The sequence below is a fragment of the Pogoniulus pusillus genome, chromosome 4 (assembly GCF_015220805.1).
Source record: "Pogoniulus pusillus isolate bPogPus1 chromosome 4, bPogPus1.pri, whole genome shotgun sequence".
NCBI lineage: Eukaryota > Metazoa > Chordata > Aves > Piciformes > Lybiidae > Pogoniulus > Pogoniulus pusillus.
Genome location: NC_087267.1, coordinates 36,043,513 through 36,061,839, shown reverse-complemented (window position 1 = coordinate 36,061,839; position 18,327 = coordinate 36,043,513). Strand labels below are relative to the sequence as shown.

At 40.9% G+C, this 18,327-nt stretch overlaps 1 protein-coding gene across 6 annotated transcripts in view; it reads left to right on the top strand.

The window, feature by feature from the left end:
- The window catches only part of CACNA2D1 (calcium voltage-gated channel auxiliary subunit alpha2delta 1), a 407,133-nt gene that overhangs the window by 65,667 nt on the left and 323,139 nt on the right, over positions 1-18,327 (top strand). For 5 of the 6 annotated variants that reach the window (XM_064142568.1, XM_064142569.1, XM_064142567.1 and 2 more), the window contains one exon: positions 13,180-13,296. In XM_064142568.1, the coding sequence (XP_063998638.1) occupies positions 13,180-13,296 (117 nt within the window). Of the gene's footprint in view, positions 1-12,367; positions 12,429-13,179; positions 13,297-18,327 lie in introns of those variants that run through there. The other variant, XM_064142571.1, reaches the window with a different exon arrangement.

Genomic DNA, 18,327 nt, shown 5'->3' with positions numbered 1-18,327 from the left:
TTATATTTGTTGAAAATTCCCTGAGTTCAGGCCGTTTTTATGAGTGGTTCTGGTTGGTCTACCACAGAAGTTTTCTGCAGAAGTGCAATTTATACCTGTGTCATTACACAAGTGTAAAGGCAATAGCTAAGGATACCACCAGTTTGTTGTCTGAGTGGTGTGTGCTGAAGGGAAGTGAGATCAGGATTACATTCAGAATGGAACTACAAAAGAGTACAGTGAAGTGTGGGCATTTCAGATACTTATTGAGAAGTCAGTGTCCCTTTACCAAAGTTAAAACAATGTGTGAGATGGATTTGATTGGCTAGTGATTCCCCAAAATATTCTAACAGGGACTTTTTTACATGCAGTATTTATAAAGGTATGCCACATATGTAGCATAGTACTGCCACTGTATGTGGCACCATATGTATAACCAAATACCAAAATTGCAGGCATTGAAAATAGAATCTTCCAAACAAAATTCTGTTGAGTTTATATTCTGATAACAAATGTCATGACATTACCAAAATTTCAAAGCACTTTAGAAAATGTAGTCTGGGAAATTTGAAGGCACATCTGCACATTCTGTATTTGCAATCCAAATGGAAATTAAAAGATTCTCAAAACATAGGGAGCCTCATTTATTATTTGCAGATGCTACTCTCTCTCTGCTCCCTCATCAATAATCTGGCATTTTGAAGAGCTCCTTCTTCCCCCAAACCAAATCTGCTTTAAGTCACAAAGAATAGGTGGCAGCATTAACAAATCCTTCACAGGCGCAAGGGAAGGGATGGCCTAATATTGCCATAGTTTTAATTACTGCTTGGTGATCCAGATTATCTTTGAGCAAAGCACCATTCTTGCTTAAGTTTTAGCTTTCTGTTTTCTTTGAGACTAACAAAACCTGTCACTTTAATGGTTTTGTCCAGATTACTTTTCATAAATGGTGAAAGGAAATAAAGATTTTCTTTTAAAAAATCACTCCCCAAAACCCGACAAACTCCTAAACTTTATAGCTAACAAGTCTCCAAATTCTGTGGTTAGCAAAACACCAGAAAGACCCTGCTGTTTCTCTGTGAGTTAAAATTATCTTTGGGGATTATCAGTAGGCATTAATAGCTGTTGAGGCTGGATAACATTTCCTTCAAATAAGTGCTTCTGAAAAATTACCTAAGTGCTCCCCTCAAAATATGCCAGAAAAGCAGAATCAATGTGAACCACTTCATATTATTCTTCTTGTATTACAAGACAGAGTCAGTTGTTGGGATTTTTTGGGTTCTCATCCAGTTTCAGATAAAAGCATGTGTTTAACTGCTGTGAAACCAATGACTGATTTAGTCCTGTTACTTAGTACTTTATTGCTATCACTACAAAACACAGCTGAAGGCCTTAAAATGTATTTTTCTTAACAAAGGGCTATTTTTAGGTTTGTTTTTGATGTTTGTACAATAGCAGAGTACAAAGCTGATTTTATGTTTTATGAAGGTTTGACTACAAAGTGACAATTACCAAAATTACTTCTTAATTTTCAAGTCCTCTAGACTGCTTTGTTAATTATCAACAGTCAAAAGTGTCTGATGATCCCATCCTACAAAGTATCCTAGATTAACTGCTTCCCTTTGAGTAGGCACCTGAGTGAGCCAATTGGCTCGGGCACTACTTTCTCTCTGTTATTAACTGAGGCAGAAGTGTTCCCAGAATCTTGCAGAACTCAGCTTGAACATATTCCTGGAGAATGAAATAACTCTGATGATTTTTTTCCCCTAATGTGAACATCATGTATGTAATGTGTTATGGTTTTAATGTCAGCTGCCCTGTCACTTGTCATCCTGGACACTTAGAGCCGTCAGTGATCAGAAAGGGACTCTGAAAGCAACAGCTACAGTAAACTACTGGGGTGTTTTTTTTCCTTTGTGTCGTTGCCATGAATTTCAAGAATGAAGGCATCTGTGAGTTGCTAGGGAGCAGCTGTAATCTTATTTATACATTATATATAGCAGAGAGTAAGACATATTTAAAATTCTCAGGCTGATTTCTTTGAAAACACAGAATGCTCCTTGGGAAGGAGAATTTTTCAGTGTGTTCTACAATGGATCACTTGTGATTCAAAGAGAAATGCCTTGTAAGATAAAAAAGTCCTCTGGCATGTATTAGAAATAGAAAGTATAACAGTGGAAATAGGATATGGTGATAAGAAGATACAATTTCTGCCTCTAGGTAGATTATATAGTTGTTTATGACTACTGAAAATTAAAGAAAAGGATCTACAGTAATAAAAAGTTAATCACTCACATGGATTGAAGTGTATACTTCTATTTTCTGGCTCTTCCTGTTCCCAAGATCTTTTTGTATGTTTAGATGTCGGCTCTCCTCCACTTTTCTCACATAAATGATATCAAGATCTGGGACTTCATGGCACTTGTTAAGCATAAAATATAATTAGTGAATCCATGAGTGTTATTAGTTGAAATTATGTAAGGTTGTCAAGGTCCAGAGAACAGAGATTAACAATATCTCTGCCCAGAGAAGCAAGATCTGTTCTTGTAGTTTTCTGTGTTGTGAAATTAAGGTGCAAGTGAGACCATATATCACCACATAACTATTTATTAAAGGATAAAGTTGAACAAAACAGAAGGAGAGAGAGGAGGAGACAGAGAGAGAGAAAGAACAATGGAGAAAAAGAGAAGAAGCAGGGAAGGAAAAAACCAGGGATTCCAGTACCATCAGTCACAGATGGGCGGGGAGAGAGAGACAGGTGCGTGGCCCAGGGATGTTCTTCTGTGGAGTTCTTTTGTTGAAGGTGCAGCTCTGGGAGTGCTCTGGTGGATGTGCATGGGTGGAGGTGCTCTGGTGGAGGTGCATACCTGGAGGTCCACACTTTGGCAGGGATTGCTCATGTCTTATAGTTTTTCAGATCAGTGTCCAAGTGCAGCTCCCCAGCTTTTTGTGAAAATATTTGTTTAAAAAATGTTAACATTGCTCAGAAATTCATGAAGACATAAACTCCATCTTTTTGGAGTTAAATTCTTCCTTTTTCCACAGGAGGAAATACTAATTAAAAAAAAAAACAAAAAACTTTTTGAGGGTCAATATCTGTTTGATATTTTTTCTTTTGGATGGAGAGAGAGAGAATGAGGAGCAATGAATGCGCTCAGAATTCAACAACATCCTTGACCAATTGAGTATATATGTAAGTTAGAAAAACTCCTAAGTTGTCCTATTAGCTATCTTTTAAATGTAATATTCTAATGCCTACGTGGTTAAGTAGGGAATTGCTGAGCAAAGTCAAGTGGAAGAAGAGAGTCTACAGGTTATGAAAGGAGGAGCTGGCCACTTGGGAGGAGTATAAAACTCTTGTTAGAGGATGTAGAGAGGCAGCTAGGAAAGCTAAGGCCTCTTTGGAATTCAGTCTTATAAGGGATGTCAAGAACAACAGAAAGGGCTTCTTTAAATACATTCCAGGAAAAACTAGCACTAGAGGCAATGTAGGCCTACTGCTGAATGAGGTGAGTGCCTTGGTGACAGAGGATACAAAGAAGACTGAGCTACTAAATGCCTTTTTGTCTCCATCTGTACTGATGGAGACTTTCCTTAGGAGACCCTGACACCTGAGGCCCTAAAGGAGGACATGACGAAGGAGAAGTTTTACTTGGTCGATGGGAACTTGGTTGACGAGGGCTGAGCTAGGGAACAGTTAAGTAATCTGGATATCCCTAAATCCATGGGTCCAGATGAGATGTTCCTGCAGATGCTGAGAGAGCTGCCATTCATTACCAGACCACTCTCTACCATCTTTGGTAAGTCATGGCAGACAGGAGAGATGCCTGAGGAGAGGAGGAAGGCCAATGTCACTCCAATATTAAAAAAGGGTAAGAAGAAGGACCGAGGCAACTAGAGACCAGTCAGCCTCACCTCCATCCCCAGAAAACTAGTGGAACAACTTTTCCTCAGCACTCTCCTTAGGCATATCAAGGACAAGAAGTTCATTATGAGCAGTCAATATGGTTTTACCAAGGGGAAATCATGTTTGACAACCTGATAGCCTTTTATGAGGACACAATCAGGTGGATAGATGATGGTGGAGTAGTGGATATGGTTTATCTTGATTTCAGCAAAGCACTGTCTCCCACAGCATCCTTGCAGCTAAACTGAGGAAGTGTGGGCTGAATGATCAGGTAGTGAGATGGAGTTAGAACTAGTTGAAGGAAAGAAGTCAGAGTTGTGGTCAGTGGGATGGAGTCTAGTTAGAGGCTTGTATCTAGTGGAATACCTTGGTGTCAGTACTGGGACCAGTACCATTCAATATGTCCATAAATGACCTGGATGAGGGAACAGAGTGCAGTCAGCAAGTTTGCTGATGATGCAAACCTGGGTGGAGTGGCTGGCACACTGGAATGTTGTGCTGCTATTCAGTGAGACTTGGACAGGCTGGAGGGTTGGGCAGGAAGAAATTTAATGAAATTCAACAAGGGTGAGGGGAGGGTCTTGCACCTGGGAAAGAACAACCCCAGGTATCAGTATAAATTGGAGACTGATCTGTTGGAGACCAGGGAAGTGGAAAAGGTCTTGGGGGTCCTAGTGGATAGAAGGTAGACCATGAGTCAGCAATGTGCTCTTGGCCACAAGAAGGCCAATGCCATTCTGGGGCGTATAAGATGGGGTGTGGTTAGTAGGTCAAGAGAGGTTCTTCTCTTCTACTCTGCCCTGGTGTGGCTGCATCTGGAATATTGTGTCCAGTTCTGGGTCCCTCGGTTCAAAAAGGACCTCAGGGAAATGCTTCAGAGTCCAGCACAGAGTCATAAAAATGATTAAAGGGAGTGGAACATCTTCCTTACAAGGAGAGACTGAGGGAGCTGGGGGACTTTAGCTTGGAGAGGAGGAGACTTGAAGGGTGACCTCATTCATGTCTATAAATACGGGTGAGTGCCAAGAGGATGGAGCCAGGCTCTTCTCGGCGATGCCTGATGACAGGACAAGGGGCAATAGGTGAAAGCTGAGGCATAGGAAGTTCCATGGAAACATGAAGAAATCTTTTTTTTTCACTGTGAGGGTGACAGAACACTGGAACAGGTTGCCCAGGGGGGTTGTGGAGTCTCCCTCTATGGAGATATTTAAGACTTGCCTGGATGCATTCCAGTGTGATCTGGTGTAGGTGTTCCTGCTCTGGCCAGGGGGCTCGAACTGGATGATCATTCAAGGTCCCTTCCAAACCCTAACATTCTGTGATTCTCTGATATAATTTACTAGGCAAGGGTTTTATTTCAGTCAAGAATTTGTCTACATAAAGACCAGATGGAAATACCCTTTATCAGAATGAATAAACCTCTGGAACTACTTGTTCCTTTCAATTACTATAAAAGTGATTTGGGTGCTTGCTCAGCCTTAGGTTTAGAAATCTCCAAGCTCCATAAACCCCCAACTGTTTTCAAAGAATGAGCATCACCCTTGAATTCACAGTCTCACAGTATCACCAGTATCACCAAGGTTGGAAGAGACCTCACAGATCATCAAGTCCAACCCTTTACCACAGAGCTCAAGGCTAGACCATGGCACCAAGTGCCACGTCCAATCTTGCCTTGAACAGCCTCAGGGACGGCGACTCCACCACTTCCCCGGGCAGCCCATTCCAGTGTCCAATGACTCTCTCAGTGAAGAACTTTCTTCTCACCTCGAGCCTAAATTTCCCCTGGTGCAGCCTGAGGCTGTGTCCTCTCGTTCTGGTGCTGGTCACCTGAGAGAAGAGAGCAACCTCCTCCTGGCCACAACCACCCCTCAGGTAGTTGTAGACAGCAATAAGGTCACCCCTGAGCCTCCTCTTCTCCAGGCTAAACAATCCCAGCTCCCTCAGCCTCTCCTCGTAGGGCTGTGCTCAAGGCCTCTCACCAGCCTCGTCGCCCTTCTCTGGACACGCTCAAGCATCTCAATGTCCCTCCTAAACTGGGGAGTCCAGAACTGAACACAGTACTCAAGGTGAGGTCTAACCAGTGCAGAGTACAGGGCAGAATGACCTCCCTGCTCCTGCTGACCACACTATTCCTGATGCAGGCCAGGATGCCACTGGCTCTCTTGGCCACCTGGGCACACTGCTGGCTCATGTTCAGGCGGGTATCAGTCAGCACCCCCAGATCCCTCTCTGTCTGGCTGCTCTCCAGCCACTCCGACCCCAGCCTGTATCTCTGCATGGGGTTGTTGTGGCCAAAGTGCAGCACCCTGCACTTGGAGCTATTGAACGCCATTCCCTTGGACTCTGCCCATCTGTGCAGGCGGTCAAGGTCCTGCTGCAGAGCCCTTCTGCCCTCCAACTCAGTCACATCTGCCCTCAGCTTAGTGTCATCTGCAAACTTGCTGGTTTTGTCAGAGAATTACACATTGCAGAGTACCAGCATTGGTGTCAAGTGGTACGAAAATCTGTAATTTTGACTTGGTTCATGGCTTGTCATGTCTGGGAGTGCTGGCAGACCCCATTACCAGTGTGCTGGGTGGAACTTTAAGAATTTATTCCAAAGCATATTTCAAGGTAGGAAAATATACAGTGGTTTTGGCTAACTTTCTAAATTCTGCATTTCAACTTCTGAAGATCTTGTTTCATATGACTTCTGTGTCTATGGAATTGAGATTGGCATGCTTATGTCCCATGATTGGGCCCTCAGACATGTTACCACTGCCAGAAGAAAAGGCTCAGTTTTTAATTAAAGTGAGACACTAACAGTTTCAAAACAACCAACCAACCAAGTAACAGGCAAAGGAATTTTATTATGGCTCAGAATAATTCATCACAAATTATTGCTCCATTTTATTTGTGGAATCGGTGCAAACAGTGCCAAGACCACAGACCCAAAGCACAGATTGTTTATTACTCTCAGGAACTGTCTCAGAATGTAGTAAAGCATGAGGGCCATTTAAATACAATTCAGATGTCACAGTGAGCTCCAGTGCCTGCCACAGTCAGAGAGTGGCTTAAGTTGGAAGGGACCTTAGAGGTTACCTACTCCAACCTCCATGCCATGAGCAGGGCTGCCTTGCAACTAGACTTGGCTGCTTGAGGCTTCATCTAGCCTGGCTTTGAACAGTCTCATGGAGGAGGCATCCACAACCTCCCTGAGAAATGTGTTCCAGAGTCTCACCACCTCTGTACTGAAGAACTTCTTCCTAAGATCCAGTGTAAACCTACTTTCCCTCAGCTTCACACCATTCCCTCCTGTCCTATTGCTGGACACCCTCAAGAAAAGTTCCTCTACAGCAGGGGTCCTCAAACTGTTTAAACAGGGAGCCGGCCACTGTCCCTCAGACCCTGTCAGGGGCCCGACTACAGCTTGTTGGGGGCCAGGCTATAGTGTGGACCCAGCCCAGGCCCGGCACGTGCTTGAGCGGGTGAAGTGGCGGGAAGTGGCTGCTTGGTTTCCCCCCCAGCCCCCTGTCGTGGAACGCAGTTTTGGTTTTACGATGCTTCTGGCTTAAAATGTGAGACACTGTAACTTTCATGACATGGGGACCTTCCAGGGGCTTTGCCGCCCTCCATAACACCCCCGGCGGAGGGGGTGTGTGGGGGGTTCTGTAAATACCAGCAGGCCAGACTGAGGATCCTGGGGAGCTGTATCCAGCCCGAGGGCTGCAGTTTGAGGACCCCTGGTCTACAGTATTCCTGGATCACTTCAGATTTTGAAAGGCAGCTCTAAGGTCCCCCTGGAGTCTTCTCTTCAGGCCTAACAACTCCAGCTCCCCTAGCCTGACCTCATAGCAGAGGTGTTCCAGTTCTGTGATTATCTTTGCAGCCCTCCTCCGGCCACAAAGATGATGCAAGAGTGTCAGAGTGTAACAAGAGTCACACAGTGAAGGTGCAGCTTTCATATTCTCTCAATTTGTACAGAAATATTTGAATTTAATTGCCTCATAGAATCATAGAATCATAGAATCAACCAGGTTGGAAGAGACCTCCAAGATCATCCAGTCCAACCTAGCACCCAGCCCTAACCAATCAACTAGACCATGGCACTAAGTGCCTCATCCAGTCTTTTCTTGAAGACCCCCAGGGACGGTAACTCCACCACCTCCCTGGGCAGCCCATTCCAATGGGAAATCACTCTCTCTGTGAAGAACTTCCTCCTAATATCCAGCCTATACCTACCCTGGCACAACTTGAGACTGTGTCCCTTTGTTCTATTGCTGGTTGCCTGGAAGAAGAGGCCACCCCCCACCTGGCTACAATGCCCTTTCAGGTAGTTGTAGACAGTAATAAGATCACCCCTGAGCCTCCTCTTCTCCAGGCTAAACAGGCCCAGCTCCCTCAACCTCTCCTCATAGGATTTGTGCTCCAGGCCCCTCACCAGCTTTGTTGCCCTTCTCTGGACATGTTCCAGCACCTCAACGTCTTTCTTGAATTGAGGGGCCCAGAACTGGTTGAAAGGGACCTCAAAGATCATTTAGTTCCAACTCCCACTAGAACAGGTCACTCAGGGCCTCATCCAACCTGGCCTTGAACACCTCCAGGGAGGGAGCATCCACAACCTCCCTAGGCAACGTCTTCCATTGTCTCACCACTCTCACTGTAAAGAACTTCTTTCTAATGTCTAATTTAAATCTTCCCTGTTCAGTTTCCCTCACGAGGCTTACTAAAAACAAGCAGAATGTCTCTTTGTGCAACATTTATAAACGTGTCCTTGAAAGCTGAGTGGAGAGGGCCATGTTCTACTGCAGAGATGGCCTTTTGTCTAATCTTTACTACATTCACCTTTTGGCTTTCTTCTGTTGTTTCAACATAATGCAAATCTCCCCATCACATTCTCCCCATTAAGCCCTTGCAGTTCACTCTACCAGAATAAGTATTAGGCATTTAGAAAGTAATTTTAATACATTCTTGCCTGAATAAAGAAGTTCCTGGCTATTGGTTTCCAGGAAAAATTGAAGTATTGTGGTGCGACCTTCCAGATTTTCCTTAGTCATGCAACGAGGCTTTATTCTGTGAAAAGTGGCAGGGGTTTTATGAAACTTTGGAAAGCTTTTTAGCAAAACATTAGTGGTTAAAGTACTACGAACTGTTACGGATGTAGAAGCCAACAGAAACTAGAAGCCACTCAGTCAAAACAATTTAATAAGATGTATTTAAATGAGCTCTTCGTAACCAGCCGTGCAGCCTGCCAAATTGCATTGTGGAATACGAATGAACACCCCTTTGCTGATAAGACTCTTTATGGCTGTTTGAGATGAGCTTCGGTTAATTGTGTTTGACTGCTAGGTGGGAGGCTTGGGGAAGGAAGGGTTTGTCACAGGGTGCCAAACCCTGAAGCACGTATCATTTCCTCGTGTGTTGTGTTGAACTGCTGCAGTGCTGTAGCTGGAAATGAAAGAAAAGGGGAGGGGGCAACAAATAAATTATGTACGCTCCTCTTAAATAATTAGTGAATATTTCTTATGCTAGTTCTTGCTAGTTGAGACAGGTCTCACACTTCAGGAAAATAAAGGACGTGATGTTCCAAGTTCTTTGTGATGCCTTTTGTTTAGGAGCTTGTTGGATAAATCTTCCACCGGCGGTAGAAGCAGGGGAGATAAATGCTCCAAGCCCTGCCATGGTGTAAACAGAAGAGGACATGAAAGTCGCTGATTCCACACTAAGTTGGAACACAAAGGTTGTTTTTTTGAGGAGGTTGTTCTGAATTTCTTTTCCAATCTGAGAGTCAACTTTCTCAGTGGTAGGACCCACAATGCCTGTTACAAAGGTTTTAAGTTGAAGTGTGAATAGGATTTCTGGCTGTTGTGATTCCAATTTCCTTGTTCAATGAATCAGACTTTTCAACTACTGTGATATCTGCTTCTGGAGAAGAAAAATAAAAACGTATATCTTTTTTCCCTACAAACATTCCCACTAAACTACATTTTGATAGTCTGCAGCTTTCAAACCATTCAAGCTTGCAGGTATAGGAATCCCTTATAGGGATGTGAAAAAAATGGATTACCTTCAAGCTGGGATTTATAGAATCACATATTTGCTGGAAGAATGGATTAAATACAGATATGAAAGTGTAGATTTTCCATTCAGGTTCTCAACCCCTTATTCCAGGATAGCATACTATAACTTTGCTCTAAATTGAAAGATTAAGTCAAATAAATCATGCATATTGGGATTCTGGCTGGTGAGGTGCAAAGCTGTGGTTGGATGGATGCTTTGCCTTAACTTCTGCTGAGGCAATTAGATCATAGCCTATTAGAAACTGTATTTCACTAAGTGTTTAAAGACTCCTTGCAATCAGAATCATCTGGTTAGTGCATTCTCCGAGTCCTCCCTATTGTCATAGGATCATAGAATGGTTTGGGTTGTGAGTGACTTCCAATGGTCATCCAGTCTGAACCCTGTGCAGTCAGCAGGGACATCCTCCACTAGAGCAGGTTGCTTAGAGCCTTGTCCAGCCTGACTTTGAATATCTCCACACACTAGACCTCAACTTCCTCCCTGGACAACCTCTTCCAGTGTTCCAGTACCCTCATGTTAAAGAACTTGTTCCTGACATCCAATCTAAATCTTCTCTTCTCTCATTTCAAGCCATTTCCCTTCATCCTGTCACTGCAGACCTTTGGAAACAGTCCCTCTGCAGCCTTCATGTATGCCCCTTTCAGGTTCTGGAAGGCTGCTACTAAGTCTCTCCAGAGCCTTTTCATCTCCAGGCTGAACAGTCCCAGCTCCCTCAGCCTGTCCTTGTAGCAGAGGTGTTCCAGCCCTCTCATTGTCTTCATGGCCCTCCTCTGGACCAATTCAAGGAGGTCCATGTTCTTCTTGTGTTGAGGACTCTAGAGCTGGATACAATGTTCCAGGTAAGGTCTCACCAGAGCAAAGTGGTAGAATCACCTCTCTCCATCTGCTAGCCATATCTCTTTTGATGCAACCCAGGATGCCATTGCCCATCTGAGCTGCAAGTGCAAGTGTCCAGCTTCACATCCATCAGCACCCCCAGGGCCTTTTCTGCATGATTACTCTCAGTTTCATCATCTTCCAGCCTGTGTCACATTGAGGATTGTCCTGACTTAGGTGCAGGATCTTGCACTTTCCCTTATGGAACCTCAGGAGATTCTCCTCAGCCCACCTGTCCAGCCTATCCAGATCCCTCTGGATGGAACCCATCCCTTCCTTGAGTCTTATCACCTGCACCACTCAGTTTGGTATCACCTACAAATGTGCTGAGAGTGTCTCAATCTCACTGTTGATATCCTTGATGAAGATGTTGAGTGGTGCTGCTCCCAGTACAGACCTTGTCACTCCTCTCCATCTGGACATTGAGCTGTTGCCCCATGCCCACTGCCCTTTTCATGTGATGGCCACTCCCAGTTTAGATGCTTCTCTAAAATTTCCATTCTTGATCTTTATCTGTAAAATTGATTTTAACTCTTGCCTTGTCTGTAAGACTGTAAGGCTGTTAGGGTCACTACAGTAATTTTAACTCTGAATCCCATTGCTTACTCTGCAAATGTAATGTGTTTCAGAGAAAAGAAAATGTAGAAAAAAAATCTGTAGTGATTAGTTGTAATATAAAATGACTTTATTTCCACTTTTGTTAATTAATAATTTGCATATCAAGATTTTGTCCTCACCTGCCCTCAAAAAAAAAGTACAGATAGTTTGGGTTATACCTGAGAAAAATTCTGTGACAATTTTGCAAAGCAAACACTTCAAAAATATCCAGACTATAAGCTGAGTAAGTTCAAAAGTGCACTTCTTTTTTGGTAGTGTTTGTAGTGATTTTTCTGCTCAGGACACAACAATTTTAATAAAATAATTGCTACTGTATGAAGAATTAAAACATATTCCAATTACTCAGTTACTGGTAGAAAGAAAATACTGTACTTGGGAAAGAAAAAAAAAACCACAACAACAACCAAAACACACACAAAAAAAAAAAAAACACACAAAAAAACCCCCACAAAGTCCAACAAAAATTCACAAGTAATGAAAACCTGTGACACTTTATGAGATATGTCCCAGAAAAATTTACAGCTACAACTGTAGTTGTCAGAATTCTATTTGTGATAAATACCCATCAGCTGCAAGCACCACAGACGTATTTTTCTGAGTTTCTTTAAGGTCTCCATAGCTTTAACCCAAGAAACCTGGCAGGGCTGGTAGACTCAATCTGGTCTGTAGTTTCCCAGTTCTCGTGCTGGATGGCGGCCAGTGCATTAGCACTGGATCCATTCCTGCCTGTGCCTGGAATTACTCCCTGGGAGACAGCACAGCCCCCACTAGGCAGCATTGCATAGAAGCAGAGTACTTGAGTAAACTCAGGCCATCTGTTGGTTACATAAATTAGTTTCCTCCATTTGCCCATCTAGCCATAAAATAACCACTTTTCCCCTCCCCTCTTCTCCCCTCACCCTCTCTTTCTTCGTCTCCCTCTCTTTCTCTCTCTCTCTTCAATGTTTTTACTTTTCTCCTTGCTCCAGTTCTACTAGGACAGAAAAGGGTAAATGGATTTTTGTTGCTTTTTATTTCTTCACCTCTTGTGGATGTGTACATTTCATGGTAGTGGCCTTGTTTGACAAATTATCTCCTTTACTTATGTCTTCTGCCTTGGAAACAGTAATGTTCATCAGAGCTAACCTTTATTCACAGTAGAGGAGAAACATGATTATATTTTCTTCCCCTCCTCCTCCCATCTTTTTTACCTCTTTCATTTTTTTCCCATTTCCTTTTATTTTTTTTTCCTTTCCCCCCTCTTCCTCTTCTTTGTTTTCTTCCTCTTCCTCTTTTTTCCTCATAAATACCAATATTATAATATTAATAAATAGATAAGGGCTTAAACTGATTACATCACTGTAACAGAAATGATTTGCTTCAGATGGTATGTTTGTTGTTCAACATTCAAGGCAGAATTAATTCAACAATTAGTATTTGATTTCAGCCTCAGGGATGCTACAGGATAGCCATTTCTCTCAACACTCTATGAGAACCATATTCCTTGAATCTTGAATAGTTCAGCACTAGAAACAGTCAGCTTTGAAGATTTGTTGGATGGTTTTTAGTAGCATCCTCTACATCTCAAACAAAAAGATGAAGTATTTCTTTCACAAGCTATGTTTGGATTTTCTTAATAGTAGACTTTCTGAAGCTCTCCAGTCCTCCAGAACTGAGGACAACTTGATGTCTGTTTTCTCAAATCACGTAGTTTGACTTTCTTTTGCCATTTCATATGTTTCCATTTTTTTCTCATGCAGATTTACATGAAAAACAAAGCTTTGTATACTGTGGAAGCCAACAACCCTCGTCAGCTAGTGGAGATTGCAGCCAGAGACATTGAAAAGCTTCTGAGTAACAGGTCTAAAGCCTTGGTGGTGAGTACTAATGGGTTAGATTTTCTATTTAACATAATAGATCAAAATATGCTTCTATTGTTATATTTGCAGCCTGTACGTTTATGGGCCGTGTCAGCTTGATGCGCAGAACATGACATGAAGGAAGATGCTTTGTGACTTTATGGTAGAAAATTAACTCATTAATTTGTTGGCATAGGGCAGATGCTTATAATATTGATGGACAGATTAGGAACCAGGGCCAAGTAACAAATCAAGTTATAAATAGAATGGAAAATGTTCCTCTCAGTGACGCACACAAATGTTTATGACTTGAAAATCAGTGTACTCTACAGTTAGTATCTTGGGGAATTAAGAATTAGAGGTCGGTTTTTTTTTAATATGATTTAAAAATAATGATATGTCTCAAGTCAGGATGTTCATTTTGGTATTATTGCTAACTAAATCTGTTGATATTTGATCTCTTCATCTTTTTAGTTGCTCAGTCTTTCTTGATGGTAACAATTTATTTTTCTCCTTCAACAAATTTAGCCACGGGTAAATCAAATTAATTTCCCTACATATTCCATTTCTGATTTACTAATGTAATCTGTATTTCAATCATATTTGTATCAGCAAATTTAATGCTAAACTGTGAGTATGAAGGCCATGCTGCATTGTATCCTCATGATTTTGTATGCTTTCAAAAAGGAGTAGCTATTTCTTTAAAGTGCTTTAGCCAGCAGTCTCTTTCTCCTCTATTCCCTAAGATGCTAAATCTTGGTAATTGCTTTTTTATGATTCCTCCCCACATCACTCTGAATTGTGTAAGAGTTTAGAGTGTTTTTCAGAAGATACTGACCAAACATGTGGGGGGGGATACAGATGAATTCATAAACATGCTCTATACTGGGTAGAGCTATTAGAAATAAGCTTAAAGGGTGGAAGAGCAGTTTCCCTGAGCAATTTTGTATCCACATAGACTTGCAGATGAGTTTGAATGTGAAAGCTTAAAGAGAAAGAGAGAAGAAAGAGGGATTAGTTCACCTCAGTGTAGACTTCTACTCAGCTGGTCGTCCTAAAGCTACTTTTTGTTCAGTGTAATAAAACAGGAACTTCTCAGTTGGGTTGACCTGAACTGACTACAACTTTTAAATGGTTGAACTACAGCACAGAAGTACTTCTCTTTCTATCAGAGGAACCTCTGCCCATACTGCAGGTGTGTAAAGTTGGGGCAGACAGGTTCCAATCAAGCATTACTTTTATCAGTACAGTTTTGTGCAGCTGAAAAAATCAGTCTGAGAGTGAAACTGCTGAATGTAATCTTGAGAACTACCCTTCCTGTAGGTGATGAGATTTTACTTAGTCCATTGTCCATGCATAGGTACTGTGAAAGGTGCCCATTTTGCTTGCCTTTTGCTCACAGCAGGAGAGGTTTGTATGTGCCTGTAGCGATTTAATGTTAAACTGTTAAGAAAACTAAATAGGTATCTCATGTCTAGTTTAGAACAGATGTCAGATCAGTTTTCCTGTTTATGTGGAAGCTTGTCTATCTCATTTCAGGCAAGCTCATAGTAATTTTTTTTGAAAGGCTATTACGATTCAATTCCCTGATGTGAAAGATAATTAGTTTTACCTTCAACAATCCAAATGTTTGGCTTGGCTGTTGGTTTTTGGTGGTTTTGGTTGGTTGGTTGGTTTTGTGTGATTGATTTTGTTGTTGCTGTTGTCGTCTCTGTTTGATGCTTGGAGGTTTTTTTTGTGTTGTGGCTCCTTTTTATACAAGAAAATCTTGCAGCCTTCAAAATTTCTCAGATAATTTCGAATGCATCTAGAAGGCAAATAAAAAGTTCTCCGGATGTATTAGGGGCTAAAGATTTATGATTTTGAAGTCAATTTCATTTTTTTTGGAGTATGTGAGTTGTGATGTCTTTAATACTTGGGGTTGCCACACAATGAATGTGTAATACTTACTAGATTTAGCTTCATGCCATCATTTTAGGATATTTCAACCAGACTACTGCATAACATCTTTAGCAGTCTTGCCACTTCGTGCAGATAGAAATTCATCTCCAAGCAGGTAGAAATCTTAGCTCCCCCTCACATTTCACACAACTGAATCTAGTTTGCTGTCAGTTAAATACTCATCAATGATGCTTTTCTTCAGTTGGAATATCTCTAAATTTTTCTTAAATGCTTACAATATGCTTAAATGATCACAATCCCTACATAAGATTCCTTTTTTGTTTGTTTGTTTGTTTTCAGCAAAGTGATAGAAATAACCTGTTGAAATATTCTTCTATGCTAGTTCATGAAGGACTGAGCTGTCTAACAGGTTGTCAGGTTTTAGATGCTTGCCTTGCCAAAACTTCCTCTGAACTTTGTGTACCTTTTATGTCTTAATTATGTATGGTATTTCCTTTATCTATATATAGCCTAGCTTGTTTGGTTGTTTTTTTTCCTTAAACAAAAACACCCAACAACAAACAAAAAGAGCCTAACAAAGTCATAAAAAATCTCCAGATATTTGACAAGTAAAAAATTATCAAAACTGTCTTCAGAGCAGCTTTCTAGGGGTGATTGGTCATAGATGGTTCCTGAGAAAACTTACTTTTTCTTTTGCATCAAATGCCACAGTCAAAGCCAGTGGATTAAAAAGGAGTATAATCTCTCACATCAAGAACACTGACTTAATTTTTTTTAATATAATTTTCATTTTTTTGATTCAGCTTCTGATTTCTGATTCAGTCACTTTTCTCAGTCATTATCAATGTTAGCTCTTTTGGAGCATTCTGTCACTGTTTCTCTAAAAACGTACTTCTGATGTATATTCATGCACCCAGGGGCTTGGTCTGACAAAAAACTCCAACCAAACAACAAAAATGAAGCCCCAAACCCTTGAAATCCCCAAAGCAAAAAAAGCCTAAGAAACATTACTTAAGGCAAAAGATACCCTTTATTAATCTCAACCCTAGTCAGATCTCTTTGCCTACTCATTCTCTACATGATTATTAATTTTGGGCCACTTCATGTTACTTTGTCTTTGCGCTATCACCTGACTTTAAGAGCTCCTAATGACTCACATATTTATACTGATGTTTGCATTTGTAGTTATTTGAGATTTATATCAGAGCTTTCAATGACTTCTTATTTCAAACCTTTCTCTAGATTGTTTTTACACACAGGCATTCATTATCTTCTGCATCTGAGCTGTTACCTCCCAAGAGATTTTTTTTCTACTTCCACATGTATTTCTCTTCTTTTACCAAGGGCTATCTTTATGCTGGCATTTTGTACACCTCATGTAATGAAGCTGTATTATTTATCTGAAATGTAATTCTTCTTGAATATGCTGGGTCACATTTTCTCTGAAATCAGGAGTGGAGTTGAATGGAATGGTTGCACAGAGGTTTTTACTGCTTGGGTGAATATGGCTTAAAATGTTAATTAAGACCTGAATCCTGAAAAGAATCACAGAGTATGATGCAAGAGGATCAAACATCCTCCAGTGATGCCACAAGGAAGGTGGCAGTGAATGACATCAACAGTGTCATTGTTCAGAGACTAGCATACCCCAGGGATACCATGATTTTCTCCAGGCATGCCACACAGTCTTTGGGCAAGGTTATGTTAAGCAAATATTAGTGATGGCTTTTCTAATAATGTTGGTTTCCTTTGAGCTGTGAGGACACCTTTAAATAGGAAATAACTTTTGCCTTCCCTTCCAAATGATTTGCATTTTAACACAACTTCATGCTAGTAAACCACAGAATATAATAGTTTAGATTGGATGGGACTACAGAGATTATCTACTCCTATTTGGCAATCTGGCACCTAAATTGATCATTCTCACTAAAGTTATCCTTAAAGTTCCTACCCTATTCTTCAGTTTGGTAGCTTTTTAGAGCTATTCAGATCATGCTAATAGAGCCTGATCTTTCAGTTCAATTCAAACAAACTTCTCTATGTAGAAGACAGTGAAGATTCTTGCAAGTGGATGATACAAATATTTATTTGATGAGTATCACTAGAAATACTAGAGTACCTGGCATTGTAATACATTAATAAAACATGGTTTGAGGAGTTGCAAATATTTTCTCACTGACTATATAAAAATAAATCCTTTTAAGCTCATTAATATATGAGTTTGACTTACAATATGTATTTATTACTCATCCAAAACAATGCAGTTGTCTTAAGATTTATAAAGATCCTATTTCTTCTTGTCATACATTTACAAAAAAATTAAATTTTGATTTTCAGAAAGGTATGTTTTAGAAACCTGGTGCTTTCTGAAAGGCTACTCTGGAGTTTTGTTTTCTTTATGCATTGTGCCATGAAGGAAATGCAGTATGACTTATCTTACAGTAATACAGGATCCACTGCTGCACACCAAATCTAAGGTGCAGCGCTGCTCTTGTGCAGTGTGAAGGTCTTAGCTGTGAAACCCCTTGGCCTTCCTCTGCCCATCTGAGCAGCCCATTACTTCTTAGATGTCAAGGAGTATACTCAGTCTTCTCTAGCAGGAAAACTTGCAGATTTGCCTTCTTGCATTTTGTGTGTGTGTGTGTATTTCAGTAAATGAGAGTAAGCAAGTTTGGATCTCTCAGGTAAGAGAAAATTAAATCTAAGAGAGAAAATGCTAAATAAAGAACACCTACCAACAGTCTTTGTAAACACAGCATGCAGAAAAAAAATGGAAACAGGATAAAAATGTCCTATTTCTTGTTGAGAAATTATCCCTGTCTGGATTCACAAATTATTTCACTGCTGGCTACTTATTTGCATGATACTTTGACATGAATCCTATTTGTCCTTCTATCCAAAACTAAGATGTATACATGTGTGTGTGTGTGTGTGTATCCAAATATTCTTTTCCACAATGAAATGCATCCTCCTGGAAAGTCTCAGTGTCATAATCCTATTGTCAACTCTATGGTGTACACTCACAGTGTGTTTACAAAAAAACTCTTCTTAGATTTCTGTTCATATTCTAAGGCAAATACTCAGAGCAAAACAAACGCTTAGTGTCCACTAAAATACTCTTCACTGGATTATTTCTTTGTTTTGTTA